General features: G+C 44.6%; 2 protein-coding genes across 6 annotated transcripts; one reads left to right on the top strand and one right to left on the bottom strand.

Annotated features, from left to right (window-relative positions):
- Window positions 1–2475: 2475 nt before the first annotated feature.
- On the top strand, window positions 2476–7419 carry tnnt1 (troponin T type 1 (skeletal, slow)). Of its 3 annotated transcripts, none has more exons than XM_066708730.1 (12): window positions 2476–2496; window positions 2746–2784; window positions 4163–4183; window positions 4798–4819; window positions 4937–4997; window positions 5428–5544; window positions 5642–5719; window positions 5900–6013; window positions 6128–6237; window positions 6555–6645; window positions 6980–7020; window positions 7146–7419. In XM_066708730.1, exons 6-12 carry the CDS (start codon window positions 5446–5448, stop codon window positions 7189–7191), a joined length of 579 nt encoding a protein of 192 aa, XP_066564827.1. In that variant the 5' UTR covers window positions 2476–2496; window positions 2746–2784; window positions 4163–4183; window positions 4798–4819; window positions 4937–4997; window positions 5428–5445; the 3' UTR covers window positions 7192–7419. The 3 variants fall into 3 exon arrangements, with proteins under 3 accessions (XP_066564827.1, XP_066564826.1, XP_066564828.1); XM_066708729.1 differs by lacking the exon at window positions 2476–2496 and adding an exon at window positions 3004–3024 and having other exon boundaries at window positions 2751–2784; XM_066708731.1 differs by lacking the exons at window positions 2476–2496; window positions 4163–4183 and having other exon boundaries at window positions 2764–2784.
- dnaaf3l (dynein axonemal assembly factor 3 like) lies at window positions 6869–15445 on the bottom strand. Of its 3 annotated transcripts, none has more exons than XM_066708724.1 (12): window positions 15306–15445; window positions 14815–14906; window positions 14556–14668; window positions 13891–13984; window positions 13485–13666; window positions 13210–13380; window positions 10997–11119; window positions 10746–10868; window positions 10443–10617; window positions 9198–9312; window positions 8951–9025; window positions 6869–7757 (listed from the first exon to the last, which is right to left on the bottom strand). In XM_066708724.1, exons 1-12 carry the CDS (start codon window positions 15428–15430, stop codon window positions 7601–7603), a joined length of 1545 nt encoding a protein of 514 aa, XP_066564821.1. In that variant the 5' UTR covers window positions 15431–15445; the 3' UTR covers window positions 6869–7600. The 3 variants fall into 3 exon arrangements, with proteins under 3 accessions (XP_066564821.1, XP_066564820.1, XP_066564822.1); XM_066708723.1 differs by having other exon boundaries at window positions 14815–14943; window positions 15306–15435; XM_066708725.1 differs by lacking the exon at window positions 8951–9025 and having other exon boundaries at window positions 14815–14943; window positions 15306–15435.
- Window positions 15446–16018: the final 573 nt, after the last annotated feature.

The raw sequence follows: 16018 nt of genomic DNA, 5'->3' as shown, positions 1-16018 counted from the left end.
TGAATTAGTTGAAACCCTTAATCAATCATTCACAAAGACCATCTACAAGTCAAATGTGTGTGTGTGTGTGTGTGTATATATATATATATATATATATATATATATATATATATACACACACCGATCAGCCATAACATTATGACCACTGACAGGTGAAGTGAATAACACTGATAATCTCGTTATCATGGCACCTGTCAGTGGGTGGGATATATTAGGCAGCAAGTGAACATTTTGTCCTCAAAGTTGATGTGTTAGAAGCTGGAAAAATGGGCAAGCGTAAGGATCTGAGCGACTTTGACAAGGGCCAAATTGTGATGGCTAGACGACTGGGTCAGAGCATCTCCAAAACTGCAGCTCTTGTGGGGTGTTCCCGGTCTGCAGTGGTCAGTACCTATCAAAAGTGGTCCAAGGAAGAAAAAGCAGTGAACCGGCGACAGGGTCATGGGCAGCCAAGGCTTATTGATGCACGTGGGGAGCGAAGGCTGGCCCGTGTGGTCTGATCCAACAGACGAGCTACTGTAGCTCAAATTGCTGAAAAAGTTAATGCTGGTTCTGATAGAAAGGTGTCAGAACACACAATGCATCGCAGTTTGTTGCGTATGGAGCTGCGTAGCCGCAGGCGAGTCTGGGTGCCCGTGCTGACCCCTGTCCACTGCCGAATGCACCTACAATGGGCACGTGAGCATCAGAACTGGACCACGGAGCAATGGAGGAAGGTGGCCTGGTCTGATGAATCACGAGTTCAAGGTGTTGACTTGGCCTCCAAATTCCCCAGATCTCAATCCAATCGAGCATCTGTGGGATGTGCTGGACAAACAAGTCTGATACATGGCGGCCCCACCTTGCAACTTACAGGACTTAAAGGATCTGCTGCTAATATCTTGGTGCCAGATACCACAGCACACCTTCAGAGGTCTAGTGGAGTCCATGCCACGACGGGTCAGGGCTGTTTTGGCGGCAAAAAGGGGACCTACACAATATTAGGCAGATGGTCATAATGTTATGGCTGAACGGTGTATATTTGGTGTGACCACCCTTTGCCTTAAAAACAGCATCAGTTCTTCTAGGTACACTTGCACAAAGTCAGGGATTTTGTAGGCATATAGACAGGTGTATGATTAAACAATTATACCAAACAGGTGCTAATGATCATCAATTCAATATGTAGGTTGAAACACAATCATTAACTGAAACAGAAACAGCTGTATAGGAGGAATAAAACTGGGTGAGGAACAGCCCAACTCCGCTAACAAGGTGTGGGTGCTGAAGACAGTTTACTATCAAAAGTCATACACCATGGCAAGACTGAGCACAGCAACAAGACACAAGGTAGTTATACTGCAAGGTCTCTCCAAGGCAGACATTTCAAGGCAGACAGGGGTTTCCAGATGTGCTGTCCAAGCTCTTTTGAAGAAGCACAAAGAAACGGGCAATGTTGAGGACCATAGATGCAGTGGTGGGCCAAGGAAACTTACTGCAGCAGATGAAAGAAAAATGCTTACTTCCCTTTGCAATCGGAGATGTCCAGCAGTGCCATCAGCTCAGAATTGGCAGAAAACAATGGGACCCTGGTACACCCAATCTATTGTCCAGAGAAGTCTGGTCAGAAGTGGCCTTCATGGAAGACTTGAGGCCAAAAAGCCATACCTCCCACGTGGTAACAAGGCCAAGCGACTCAATTCAACTCAAAACGCAGGAACTAGGCTGCAGAAAAATGGCAGCAGGGGCTCTGGACTGAGTCAAAAATTAGTCAAAATTTGAAATATTTGGCTGTAGCAGAAGGCAGTTTGTTTGCCGAAGGGCTGAAGAGTGGTACACGAATGAGTGTCTGCAGGCAACAGTGAAGCATGGTGGAGGTTCCTTGCAAGCTTGGGGCTGCATTTCTGCAAATGGAGTTGGGGATTTGGTCAGAATTAATGGTCTCCTCAATGCTGAGAAGTACAGGCAGATACTTATCCATCATGCAATACCATCAGGGAGGCATCTGATTGGCCCCAAATTTATTCTGCAGCATGACAACAACCCCAAACATATAGTGACAGTCATTAAGAACTATTTTCAGCGTTAAGAAGAACAAGGAGTCCTGGAATTGATGGTATGGCCCCAACAGAGCCCTGATCTCAACGTCATCGAGTCTGTCTGGGATTACATGAAGAGAGAGAAGCAACTGAGGCTCTCTAAATCCATGTTTGGACCAACCTACCTGCCGAGTTCCTTCAAGAACTGTGTGCAAGTGTACCTAGAAGAATTAATTCTGTTTTGAAGGCAAAGGATGGTCTCACCAAATATGGATTTCATTTAGATTTTTTTGTTAATTGATAAATATGATCTATTAACATGTCTGTTTTTGAAAGCATTCTTACTTTACAGCATTTTTTCAGTCCTGCCTAAAACGTTTGCATAGTACTGTGTGTGTGTATAACATATATATATTACAACTTCAGTATTTGACTTGTATTAACTCTCTCTTTTCTTCTTTCAGGGAGCAGCAGGAAGGTCTGACTTTGACATTCAAATTTAAAACAAACAACTGTGTCCAGTCAGTCTGTGTTAATGTACTGTAGAGTCCAGTCAGTCTGTGTTAATGTACTGTAGAGTCCAGTCAGTCCGTGTTAATGTACTGTAGTGTCCAGTCAGTCTGTGTTAATGTACTGTAGAGTCCAGTCAGTCCGTGTTAATGTACTGTAGTGTCCAGTCACTCAGTGTGTCTATATTAACCCTGCTTTCTCTTGTCTCTGTTTTTAGAAGAAGAACAGGAAGAACAAGAGGAAGAAGGAGGAGGAGGTAAGAATCAGTGTCATTCTCTGTATTTCTTTAATTCTGTCCATCTCTTTTTTCAGAACTATTTATCTGCACTCCCTAAGTCACAGGTCTTAGGTCTTATAGTCAGAGCTTTGGAAAGGTGAGGTAGTTTCTACACTGTCCCTAACTCTAATCGCCCCCCTTTCTCTCACCCTCCTATTGGCTGATATATTTCTGGCCCCGGGAAAATATACTTATCAGGAGAGTACACTGAATATCAAGGTATCTATTGTGCATCTGTGTGTCTCTCTGTGTGTCTGTGTCTCCCTCGTTCTCTCTGTGTCTTTGCCTGTGTGTCTCTGTGTGTCTCCCTGTGTCTTTGTGTGTCCGTGTGACTCTGTGTCTCCGTGTGTGTCCATGTGACTGTGTATCTTTCTTGCCCTGTCTCTCTCCCAGACCAGGGCTGCAGACTCTGCTGTGCTGTACTGTACTGTAGCTCTCCAGGAGCAGGACTGTAGAGTAGCCACAGAGCAACATGAATTGGAGCAGAGTTGGGAAATTCACTGAGAATGGTTTTGTGTAAGCAAGCAAGTGTGCTAAAAGAATTAGATTCGACCCAGAACTTGACTGGTGTATGTTGTCAGAGTCGTCCCAAACACCAAGAGTTATAAAGCTATACCATTCAGTTCAACAACCTTTTATATAAGGATAAAATGCAGAATTGGTGGGAGCTGTCGATCGCGTCTTACTCCATTCCTGTCACCTGTCAAGTCTATTCTCTCTCTTTATGCCAATAAAGTTGATTGCATGTTTTTTTAATCATCACTGAATATATAATATACATACTCCCTGCATACATAGCTCTCAAGTTTTCATAACTTCAATGTGTGAGATTTTTCACATTAAATAGATGCGGTATCAGAAACCCCCACTGGCAAAACCAGATGGTGTGGGGAACCACGCATAGGTGTTGAGCCAGGCAGGGGTGTGTGCACAGCTTTGGATAGTGAGATTTTAGCAACAAGGCATGAGAGTGTGAGATGGAGGCTCAATTCACTTGGGCGTGAGACTTGAGAGCTATGTGAATATACAGCATATATAGAAGCTTTGTAGTGTGCTAGAATGGAAATGAAAACACATTTCACCCAATCCGTTGCTCGTGTAACACTGTGATTGTGAATGGTGACCTGTTCCTAGTGCACAAAGGGAAGTGTTTTTTTTCTCGTCCCTATGTATATTGCTCATCTCGTCCTCATGGATCGATTTTTCATTGCTTATTTTCCGTACAAGAAAAATCAATTATTTTCCTCAGTGATAAATTCTCTGTCTTCCCCTCTCTCGCTCTCTCTCTGTAATCCCCTGTTCTGGTTCTGCTCCCTCTTTATCCTTCTCTCCCTCCATCCCTCTCTCCATCCCTCAGAACAAGAGACACATGGAGAAGGTGAGTGATAGCAGAATGATTACAATGATAATGATGATAATAATACTAATGATTTGTGGAAGAAACTCAGTCTTCAATCAGGTTGGAACGTTCGTTGCAATGCCTTTATTACTCGCAACAACAGTTTGGAGAACAACAGTGAATCAAGTAGATTCCAAAGTTGCTCTAACTCCGTACAAAAAGTCAGAGGCATTTATACACACACAAGTCAAAGATCTGGTTATAATTAACAAGTCATTACTATGTTATCTTAAAAGCTAGCTAAGCAGAATATATATCATTATAGGACAGAGTTCATAGGTCAATACATGGATTAGGGAGCAGACACTTAAATCATACTGTTTGACATTGTCTCCAAGATGCTCGTCGTAAATAACAAACAGAGGTCAAACTACTTTCTGGCCTGACCTTTTAGCTTGACCTAAGTATACATGAAGTAAAACATTTGTGAGAAAGGAATTTCTAGCTTTCCTTCCACAGATGATAAAAAAATAATGATGATAATGTGTCTGCATCATTAAGCAGAAGTATCTATGGCAACTTAGTGTAATTATTTTAATTTATAAGCTGTTACTGTATTAACCCTTCAACTTCTCTCTCTCGCTCCATTTCAGAAGAGGAAAGGCCCAGACCCAGGTAAGTAATCAATTATGAATGATAGATGTTCAATTTGTTAGTCAAAACAGAAAACAGACTTTTGGATGCATATAGGAATAAAAGAGAAAGACACCCCCACTCCCTTCTCTCTCTCAGACCTGTGGTTCCTCAGCTTGCCCCACCCAAAATCCCAGAGGGTGAGCGAGTGGATTTCGATGTAAGTGTCTACACCTATTATACACTTAATACATACATGCTATGCACTGAGCACAGGGTTCGTACACCCACATCACATAACTGTACACTGTGATTTGATGGCTACCCTGCTGTTATTACACATTGAACTTAGTTCACATTTACTGAAGAGCAGGTAGGTATTATACAGGTGTTACTCTACTCTTCCATATAATTGTTATTATACTGTTGTAGTTATTCCAGCTATTGCATCATTATTGTACAATTATTCCACATTTAATGTATAGTTATTCCCCGGGTATTCCCTATTCCACAGTAATTCCTGTTCTGGTTATTCCAGTCTTATCCCCCACTTATTAATGTCTTATTCCAGACTTATCCCCATTATTCCAGTTTTATCACAGTTATTCCAGTCTTGTTCCCCAGTAATGACCCAGATCCCTGTGTTCCAGGATATCCACCGGAAGCGCATGGAGAAGGACCTGCTGGAGCTGCAGACACTGATCGACGTCCACTTTGAGCATCGTAAAAAAGAGGAGGAGGAGCTCATCGGCCTGAAGGACAGGATTGTGAGTAAGATGACGAGTGGGAGGCTTTTTCAGTGTATCTGCTGTCAGTGTGTCTGCACTGTGTCTGCACTGTATTAACCCCACCCTTCTCCCTCAGGAGCGCCGCAGAGCAGAGAGAGCAGAGCAGCAGAGGTTCAGAGCTGAGAAGGAGAGAGAGAGACAGACAAGGCTGGCGGTGAGGATAACTTTGTGTCTGTCTGTCGCTTTGTCATTTTCTTTCTGTTTCATTCTCTGAGTCCAGGGCTGTATTCTCTCTCTCTCTCTCTCTCTCTCTCTCTGTGCATCATGTTAATGTACTCCAGTGTCCAGTCAGTCAGTGTTTGTACTGTTTTAATTTTCTCTCTCCCTCTCTCAGGAGGAGCGTCACAGGAAGGAAGAGGAGGAGGCAAAGAAGAGAGCAGAGGATGATGCCAAGAAGAAGAAAGTGCTGTCCAACATGGGTGCTCACTTTGGGGGCTACCTGGCCAAGGTGTGTCCAGTCAGTCAGTGTTAATGTACTGTAGTGTCCAGTCAGTGTTAATGTACTGTAGTGTCCATTTAGTCAAATTCAAATTCTCTCTCTCTCCCTGTCTTTCCCTCTCAGGCGGAGCAGAGGAGGGGGAAGCGACAGACTGGTAGAGAAATCAAGAAGAAGACTCTGCTGGAGAGACGCAAACCAATTAACATAGAGAGCATGAGAGAGGATGGGCTGAAGTGAGAGAGCGTGTGTCAGCCAATATGTCAGCCAGCCAGCGTGTCAGCCAGCCAGCATGTCAGTCAGCCAGCCAGCCAGCCAGCGTGTCAGTCAGCATGTCAGCCAGCCAGCCAGCCAGCCAGCCAGCCAGCATGTCAGTCAACCAGCGTGTCTGTCAGCCAGCCAGCCAGCCAGCGTGTCAGTCAGCGTGTCAGTCAGTCAGTCAGTCAGTCAGTCAGTCAGTCAGCCAGCCAGCCAGCCAGCCAGCCAGCCAGCCAGCCAGCCAGTGTGTCAGTCAGTTATTAACACACTATCACTCTCTCTCTCACTCTCTCAGGGACAAGGCGAAGGAGATGTGGGAGTGGATTTACCAGCTGGAGTCTGAGAAATTCGACCTGATGGAGCAAATGAGACACCAGAAATACGAGGCCAGTCTCCCTCTCTTTCTCCATCTCTCAATTAAATTCAGTTCCAAAGATCTTTGTTATGACTGAGTGACATCAGTGTAGCCACAGCAGTGACAGAGAGCCCCAGTACTCAGGAATAGGGTGATGTCAGTATACATTGAAGACTCTCTCCCTCTCTGTCCCTGTCCATCTCACTCTACCTATTTGTTGGGTTCAGTCAGTCAGTGTGAGCATTTCAGTTTCATGTAGTTCAAAGTAGCTTTATTGACACAACAGTAAAACACACTATTAATAATAATAATAACAATCTTTCCATAATGACAGCAGTCCATAATAACACTCTGTCTCTTTACAGATCAACGTTCTCTTAAACCGAATCTGTCACGCCCAGAAATTGTGAGTAAAATGTGTGAATGTATGTCTGTGTGTGTGTGTCTGTACACTGTTTCATGTGTCTTTACACACAGTTGCTCTAACCTGATCTCTCCCTCCCTCTCTCATTCTCCCATTTCTGCCAACAGCAAGAAGGGTGCAGGCAAGGGGAAGGTGGGGGGGCGCTGGAAGTAAAGAAGAAATGAAAGAATAGAAAAATGAAAGAAAAGAAGTGACAGATGGGGGGTTAAAAAGATGACAATAGTTTTGATTCTGCTTTCCATTTTGAAGACGGCCTTTAATGACACAATCCTTTCTCCTCCTCCCTCTCTCTATTTCCCATAGCCCCCTCTCCCTCCCTCTCTTCATCTGTCTCTGTAGTGACAACAATAAAGATGATAAATGTTAGAGTTGAACAATGAAGATAGTCTCTGTCTCTCAATGACTGTGCACTGACACACTGGGGAGGGATTGGGGAGTGGTGGGGATGAGAAAGGAGAGGAGGAAGTAGAGAGTGAGAGAGGTACAGGGAAATTCAGAGAAAAATTGAGGGAGAGCCCCCCCATGCCAAACAAATAGCTACTCTTCACTCCCTGCTAAAAGGTCAGGGGTCAGAGGTTGCGGGTGAAGGGTTGTGGAGCTGGAAGTGGGCAAAGACATCACTGCTCCCGTCCACTGGCTCAAACCCTGCTTCCTTGGCCCTGTCAATCACACTGTTGGTGAATCCCTGCTGTTGCTCACAAGAGAGGTCTAAAATGTACCTGAGAGGGAGTGAGAGAGGAGAGAGATATTATAGTAAAAGTGTAATACAGTACAGTCCAGTATAATATAATACAGTCCAGTGTAACAGTATAGTCCAGTCCAATACAGTTCAATGCAGTACAGTATAATATAATAGGGTTGGGTGATGTTCCTCAAAAATCAGCTTCAGAAATTAGGTAGGAATCATGAGGACTGGCCTTGTGTGAACTCCAACTGCTCTCTCCAGAAGCTTCTGTTACAAAGACTCTGTTAGGAGATCTCTAAAACTACCCTACAGCAGCAGTGACGGACAGTGCTGGGAGAGTTGCCAAAGGACAGCAGCGCAATGAAGAGAAGCAATAGGGATTCTTACAGTGGATTCTCCCACCCCCCAAAAAACAACACACTCCCTGACAGACTGCTTCCTCTACCTCCCCCCAAAAACAGTAGACTTCTTGACAAACTGCTTCCTCTCCTTCCCCAAGAAAACATGCTCAAGGCCGTGTGGGTGCCTCGTCCCAGCCAAGGAATAGAGGATCATCACTGTCCTCTAGCAGAGCAAGGGGGAGTGTGGAGAAGTCCAACACTGGTTCCCAATTGGCCTAACGAATGCAGATAATATAAAATGTGCATTGATCAACATCAGAGGAACTCCTGCCAGTGCACTTGGGGGTGAGGTTCCTGCATGGCACGCGCTCACAGCCCTTTGGTGTTTTGGTCTGGGATCCGCTGTGTCTGACCTATGGTTTTCGATCTGTGGTGTGTATTCATGCTAGTTAAACATAACAAAACTATTAACAACAAACATCCTCTGAAACTGACGCCACTCACGTTAAGTTTCCTGAAAGGTTCCTGTTAATTGAAGAATGTTTAAACAGTAATAATTCAGCACGGGTTGACATGTATACACAAAATAAGAGGTACAGGAATGTGTGGAAATGCTGCTCTGTGATTGGGTGAGTGATTTATACTATTTTAAAAAGATCATTTACAAATATAAGTATATCAATTTAAATGTATTCTAAACAATGCAACAAAGCTGGGCAGGGGGCAGTTGTCTCTTGATTTTTAAAACAGTCCAGTCCAATGTGGTATAATAAAACCCAGCCCAGTCCAATATGGTATAATACACCTGGGATCAGTCCAATATGGTATAATGCAGCCCAGTCCAGTCCTGTCCAATATGGTGTAATACAATTCAGTATAATATTACCTGGCCAGCTCCACTATCAGACTGGCCCTTGGAGCAGCGATCTCTCTCAGTGGCGCCCCCAGCTGGTGAGCCATGCTATTACAACACAGCACAACAGTCAATATAGTTCACACACTGACTCATATACCAACTGACTGATTGACTGACACAATGACAGACTAATTGACTGATACACTGTCTTACTGACTGATAAACTGACTGATACACTGTCTGACTGACTGATAGACTAACTGACTGACACACTGACCTGCAGGAGCAGTAGATGATGTGAAAGCGCCCTCTGTAGGCATCTCTGTGTTGCAGGCGGGACACACTGCCCACAGGCAGCACACTGATCCGCACCCTGTCCACACACAACAGCTCTGAGAGAAAGGGGTGGGGGGAGTTACAGACACTGACTGATTGACTGTAGAGAACAGCATAGAATACTATGCCCACTTGAAAGTGCACACAACCACTACAGCTAACCCCTGAAGAATGGAGTATGTCATAATAGATACTGATTTACAATAGTAAATCATTCCGAACATTTATTAACATATACACTACCGGTAAAAGTTTTAGAACACCTCCATTTCTACAATGGAAATCAAATATTGTTTGGAAAGTTATTCCCAATGCTGTTGCAGAAGTTCCCACAAATGTGTTGCACTTTTTCTATCACCCTTCTGTCCAGTTCATCCAATGTTCTGAGTCATTATCTTGCTGTAGGGTGAACCCCGGACCAAATAGGTGTATACCAGAGGGTATTGCATGGCACTGCAAAATGCTGTGGTAGCTTTTTTGGTTCAGGGTGCAAGTCGCCGACTCTGGATCTAGCAAAAGAGCCCCAGACCATCACCTCCTACATGTTTGACAATTAGTGTCACACAGTGAGGAACCATCCTTTCGCCTACTCAACGCCATACAAAAACCCTGCGTGATGAACCGAAGATTTCAAATGTTGATACATCAGTCCATAAGACCTTCTCCCAGTCTTCAGTAGTCCACTGGCGGTGCTTCATGGCCCAGGCAACAAGCCTCTTTTTCTTATTTTGCCATCTCAGCAATGGCTTTCTTACTGCCACTCAACCTGTCAAACCTGCAGCTCGGAGGCTTCTCTTCACAGTTGAAACTGAGACTTGGTTTCTTCGACCAGTGTTAAGCTGTGCTTGAAGCTGATGTCCTGTGAGCCGCATATCACGCAACGCAAGCTGTGGACTCCCAGAAACTGGTCTTCTGATTCTGTTGTAGCTTTGGGTCTTCCAGACCTCTTCCTGTCAGTTTCCTCCAGTTTCCAAGTGCCTTTTGATGGTGTAGGAAACTGTACTTAACAAACTGTGCTTAAATCTCAATAAAAACTGGAAAAATGGGGGTGTTCTAAAACTTTTGACCGGTAGTGTGTATGTATATATATATGTATATATATATATATATATATATATATATATATAAATATTACTGAAAAAAACACCCTGAAAATTCAGTTATCAGTTTGGCACCTCTGGCTCACCATAGTCAGACTGTGTGTTGCGCTTGGCATCTTTCTTCTTCATGGGGGAGTGATCTGTTCCCAGGGTGCTTTGCAGATGGGCAAGAGGGTAAGGGGTGGGGTCAGAGCGTTGGCCCCTGTTGGACAGAGTCTGGAACAAAGACTCAACAGTGTGGTAGCAGATGTCTTCTGCAGTCTAAGGCAGAGAGAGAGAGAGATAGAGGTAGAGAGGAAAGGAAGCTGACTGATATACTGACTGACTGACTGACTTACTGACCGATAGATACACTGACTGATACCCTGGCTGACACACTGACTCACTACCTGTGCGTGTTGTCCATTTTGAGTGGTCAATAGTGTCTGGTCGTCAGGCTGGACCCCGAAAGCGATGAACGGGCTGGATACGATGTCACCCCAATAACCCCTGAGGGGCACAATGTCTGCCCTCTGACAGAGAAAGAGAGAGCGAGTGAGAGAGAGAGGATGTTAAAATAGTTAAAATGTTACAATGACTGACTGACTGACAGACACAATGACTGATTGGCACACTGACTGACTGATACATACTGACTGACCTGTTTGAAGACTCTGATGGATACCAGAGTGTGATTGGGTGATTCATATAGCCCCTCCCTCTTCTGGAAGGCCACGCCCCCTTCCCGCCAGCGCTGATATTCAGAGCGACTGATCACTGAGCACTGAGAGAGAAACAGAAAGGAAAAATCTCTGTAATTATATGTCCTATTTTAAATATAATTAATATATTTATTGGGAACTGGACCTGTCTGTCACTGTTATGCCAATAAAGCTATCTGAATTTTAATCAAATTGAACTGAGAGAGAGGGAAGGGGGGCAGGGAGGGAGAATTTGTCTGTAATGTAACACACTGCAATGTGTAACTCTGCAACTAGCAGACTACAACTGGGTGCCAGGGCGCAGAGATCTCCACACCAAAGGAGGAAACACAATGAAAAGTAGGAGATGCAGTACAGATAAAGGAAGGTGGAAATGCTACAGGACTCAAGTGCAATGATGGGAGGGGAGAAATCACATGACCTGAGCCCTGAGCCACCTGAACAACAGAGGAAAGAATCAATCATAAGTACTGACATAGCGATCCACAGAGTAAGAACAAGTGTATCTGACAGGTGCAGCAATACCATTGGTCATGACTTATTTTCTCTGAAACCTTCACAAAGTCCTGGCCACAACAAGAGAAAAACAGTCCAAAGCACAGAGGCCAATATAGAAACAATCAAATGAGTAATACAAATGAAATAAGTACTAGCCCCTGTAAGCTCTACCCCTGGTAAAGATCTTTTCTGTGTTTTCTTTCCTGAAAGTTCCCACACAACAGCAGGATTACTTTATGCCCACAGTAATCCACCCAAGTCACAGGAAGAAGGGTTAGTCAGAAATATTAAAGACAACAACCAAACAAAGATGATCTTTCACACCACCACTGTGAGATATGTTAGGTTGCAGAACACTCCTCTCTCATGGGCTCCATGCACTGCCTGTATAATACTCAAAGGAAACCAAAAAAAAACCTGCCCCCTTGCAAAACAGGTGCAGGGGTTCCCAGCTGTTGCCATGGCATTAGCACTACTGCAACTGGCCACAGTGAAATATGACAATGAAATAGCAGGCTCTGGCTAACTCACTGAGCGAGGGCCATGAAGAGCAGTGGAAGGAAAGAAAAAGAAAAGTAGTCAAAATGACAGGAGTTGCCGTCTGCAATCAACATTCACAATAGACAGGAGGCTGAATGAGATTAATAAATGAGCTCTATGCACAGTACACAGCTCTATTGTACAAACACACCCAGAGGCGATTCAAGGGTATGTGGGGGCCCCAGGCGAAATAATTCCTGACGGTGATGCTGCATGGGGGGGGGGGTGCGCCAGAATTTTCTTCTGTGAGAGTAGGGGGGGGGGCGGACGAAGATTTCATCCCTGAGAGCGGGGGGGCCCCAGGCAATGGCCTAGGATGCCTACAGCCCTTGCGACGCCCCTGCACACACCTTAGTGGTGGTTAGCAGTGTATCTAATTCATACAGCTTTGTCTTATTACAACTGTATTCTGGCACACTGTACTGTAACACACTGCGGTGTAACACACTGTACTGTACTGCAGCACGTCTGGTGGAGAATTTTCAGCCATGAAATGGATCAAGTTGTATTCGAGGAATAACAACAGGATGAGCCCGGCTATCATCTTTATCCATATTTGGTATCGAGAGGGAGCTTCTCATGGTCTTGAAAGCCAAATGAAAATGCTTCTTTTATCAGCCAATAGTTATCAGCAGCGAGTTGGCTGCATTTCACTTAATTTGAACATGTTATTGTCTAACAGATGTGTTTGGGGTGTATAAAACTGGTGTTGCATTTTTTCCAATATTTATTTTATTAGGTTATAATCAAATATAGCCTAATTATTTGCATGCCCCACTGGGTTTATCCGTGGATATTAATATGACAGGTAAGAGTACAAGTAATGTATGGCTTGCTGTGCCAGTGTAGAGATTGGTATAAGCGTTTCTTTTCTAGTACTTGGATGAAGTTGTTTGCTTTGTTGAGGTATAGCACAGTCATAATGAATGTGCACTGCTGGGGTGGTGTGTGACATGTGAATTTATGGGTGCGAGGTGGAGTATTTAAAGGTTGTTGAAGGCCCATGGCCAAAAGGCACGGTACTAACACACTGCACTACGGTGTATCACACTGTACTGTACTGTAACACTGTCTGTCTCTCTCTCTCACCCCCCCCTCACTTATCACTTCTCACCCCTCTGTCGTGCAGCTTCATCCTCAGATCCCAGTCGAAGGATCCAAGCCGAGAGTCGAACCTGCTGCCCAGGTGCCCCCGCAGCCGGGCCTCCCAGAGCCGGGCCAAGGGCAGAGGGGAAGAAATACCCCACCACCCACACACTTCACACAGGCTGTCACGGTCCCGGTACTGAGAGCGAGAGAGGGAGAGAGAGGAAGAGATATCAGTGAGTCAGTATATCAGTTTATCAGTCAGTCAGTGTATAAGTCAGTCAGTCTCTCTCTCTCTCTGACCTTCAGTGCAGTGAGGTCCACACAGGGCAGCAGCGAGGCTCCTGTGCAGCCAGAGTCAGTGTCTGCATAGCCGCTCTCCATGATGAAGCTGCACAGCTCTCGGCTCCTGTCCTGCAGGTACTGCGCTGACTGGCTGCGCAGACAAGTGCTGCCATACAGCTCCAGAAACAACTGCACCTTCTCTGACAGAGAGAGCAGGGGCAAGGAGAAGAGAGGGAAGGGGGGTGGGGGAGAGAGATGACTTGGATAGAATGATTCACTGATACACTGACACATTGACTGACACACTGACTACCTGGGTGACTGGACACTATATTATACTAACACTCCATTGAGAGAGAGACAGAGAAAAAATATATAAGCAAACAACATTGACTGTGACTTGCGGTAATGCATGCTGGGATACCTTGGAGGCCCATCCTATTGGGAGGCTCGAGAGCCAATGAAAGGAAGAGCAGTTGCCGAGCGACCAAATCCAAACTATCCTCTACAATATAGAACTGAGAGAGAGAGAGAGAGAGAGAGAGAGAGCATTAATAGATCTCTGTGAGTAAGTGTGTGTTTGTTTTTGTCTGTCTGTCTGTCTGTCTGTGTGTTTCTGTCCATCTCTTTCTGTTACACCGACTGCCCACTGTTAAGCTGCCTGTCCCAACCTTAGGGACAGACAAGCCACACTGATTGTCCAGTATGTAGTCTCCTATCCCATCCCGAGGAACACACAGTGAGAGACACTGGGGTGCTGCTGGGAGGGAGGGAGGGAAGAGGAGATTTCAGGACTGCTCTGTATTCACTGTGCTCATTCTTTCCATTACAATCTTTCTGATCTGCTGTATTTATTCCTTATTCTGAATATTGTTCTCTGGTTACAGCTTTTATTGTCTTAAATGTGTTACTGTTATTATCATATATATTGTTATGGTTTGATGTGCTTATGTGTATATATAGGTATATGGGCATGTGCACTACTATAAATGTCTGCCATGCCAATAAAGCACCATTTGAATTTGAACTTGAATTTGTGTGTATGTGTGTCTGTCTGTCTATCTGACTGTCTGTCTGTCCATCTCTCACGTGCAGCGCCTCTCCATCTGTCTGCCCAGCGATGGTCTTCAGGACATGTCGGAGATCGGCACTGCCAATCAGCAACACACTGACCTCCCCCTGATGCCTGGCAGGCCCACACACTGAGAGAGAAAGGGAGAGAGAGGGTCAATACAGTACAGACACACTGACCTCAGGCAATCAGTGTATCAGTTGGTCAGTCAGTGTATTAGTCAGTCAGTGAGTGTATCAGGCAGTGTATCAGTCAGTGAGTCAGTGTTTCTCTCACCAGTATCAATGAGGTCCAGCGCTGGGCTCAGACCCCACCAGGTAACACAACCAGCGCCCTCTGCTGGATTGCCTGACATACTGACAAACACACTGAGAGAGAGGCACTCCGTTACAGTAGACACAGACACTGAGAGGGAGAGAGAGAGAGACAAAGTTTACGATATTACAGTACATACTGAAACGGAAACACACACACAGTCAAAAGACAGAGACAGAAATACACACACACACACACACACAGTCAAATACACATACAGACCAACACACATATATACAGACACACAGAGACATAAACTCACGACAGGGCAAAAATACAGAACATAATAATACTATAGTATAGGCTACAACACTGCAAAATAGTACTGTACAATACAGAAATATAGCTAAAGACACTGAAATGCCGTAGACTTAATTATAGTCAAAATGTATAATACGTATATAGGTCAAATTGACTTTGATATACTCAGTCGATAGGGTGCAGAAACTTACTGTGTCGAGCACTGAAATACTTTGCGCACGCCTCTTCGTTTGCCTGTTGCTTGGCAACCGCTAAAGGCTTTAGGGTGTCGTTTCCGTTGATCTTGGAGACTGACGCAGGAGGCATCCAATGGCATCTGAGAACGACTTTACAGACGTGACTATAGACCAGTCATATGTACAGAGTAGGGTGGGGCCAAGCTTGTGGTGAACGATGTAAAGAGTGTGTGCCGTATGGTATAGAAGAGAGGCGCAGTTTTTTTGCAGCCCTTTACGTGTCGAAATCTATCTATCTTTATATATCAGCAGCAATACATATCGATCTTCTGCTGGATAAAGGCCCCCCTAGATGTTTCCATTTGCTTCGATCTAGCTTCCCTATTCTATTACACGCCTGCAAAACTATCTTTGCAGGTAGATATAATCTATGTGGTCGACTTCTAGGTGTTTTAAATCTCTTGGGATTCTTTCGATATCTTACTTTGTCCGTCTTGGATCTGTTCTTCTTGTATTGTGTCCAAACCATTGCTGTTTTCATATTTTCAATATTTCAATGATGTCACGTTGTTGTTGTTTGTTTTGTTCTCGAATCCATTCATTTCTTCTTGTGTCTTCTGATGCTTGCTTCCATGCTTCCCTGCTTATGTCGTCCGAAGTTTCAGTAACACAAGTTTTACAGCTACAAGTGAGCACTTGTAGCCTGCAATGATCAAATATGTAAGACA

The sequence above is a fragment of the Amia ocellicauda genome, chromosome 7 (assembly GCF_036373705.1).
Source record: "Amia ocellicauda isolate fAmiCal2 chromosome 7, fAmiCal2.hap1, whole genome shotgun sequence".
NCBI classification, from domain to species: Eukaryota; Metazoa; Chordata; class Actinopteri; order Amiiformes; family Amiidae; genus Amia; species Amia ocellicauda.
Note: the sequence above shows the minus strand (reverse complement) of the source record. Positions and strands in the feature narration are given on the sequence as shown.

What these genes read in the sequence shown, in the direction of transcription:
- tnnt1 (XM_066708730.1), top strand. Translation starts at nt 5,446, where the DNA reads ATGGAGAAGGACCTGCTGGAGCTGCAGACACTGATCGACGTCCACTTT. An exon ending in AGAGACAGACAAGGCTGGCG is followed by an intron (nt 5,720 to 5,899) that starts GTGAGGATAACT and finishes TCCCTCTCTCAG; the next exon opens with GAGGAGCGTCACAGGAAGGA. An exon ending in ATGAGAGAGGATGGGCTGAA is followed by an intron (nt 6,238 to 6,554) that starts GTGAGAGAGCGT and finishes TCACTCTCTCAG; the next exon opens with GGACAAGGCGAAGGAGATGT.
- dnaaf3l (XM_066708723.1), bottom strand. Translation starts at nt 15,420, where the DNA reads ATGCCTCCTGCGTCAGTCTCCAAGATCAACGGAAACGACACCCTAAAG. An exon ending in GTATTTCAGTGCTCGACACA is followed by an intron (nt 14,944 to 15,305) that starts GTAAGTTTCTGC and finishes TCTCCCTCTCAG; the next exon opens with TGTCTGTGTCTACTGTAACG. An exon ending in ATCATCTACTGCTCCTGCAG is followed by an intron (nt 9,026 to 9,197) that starts GTCAGTGTGTCA and finishes GTGTTGTAATAG; the next exon opens with CATGGCTCACCAGCTGGGGG.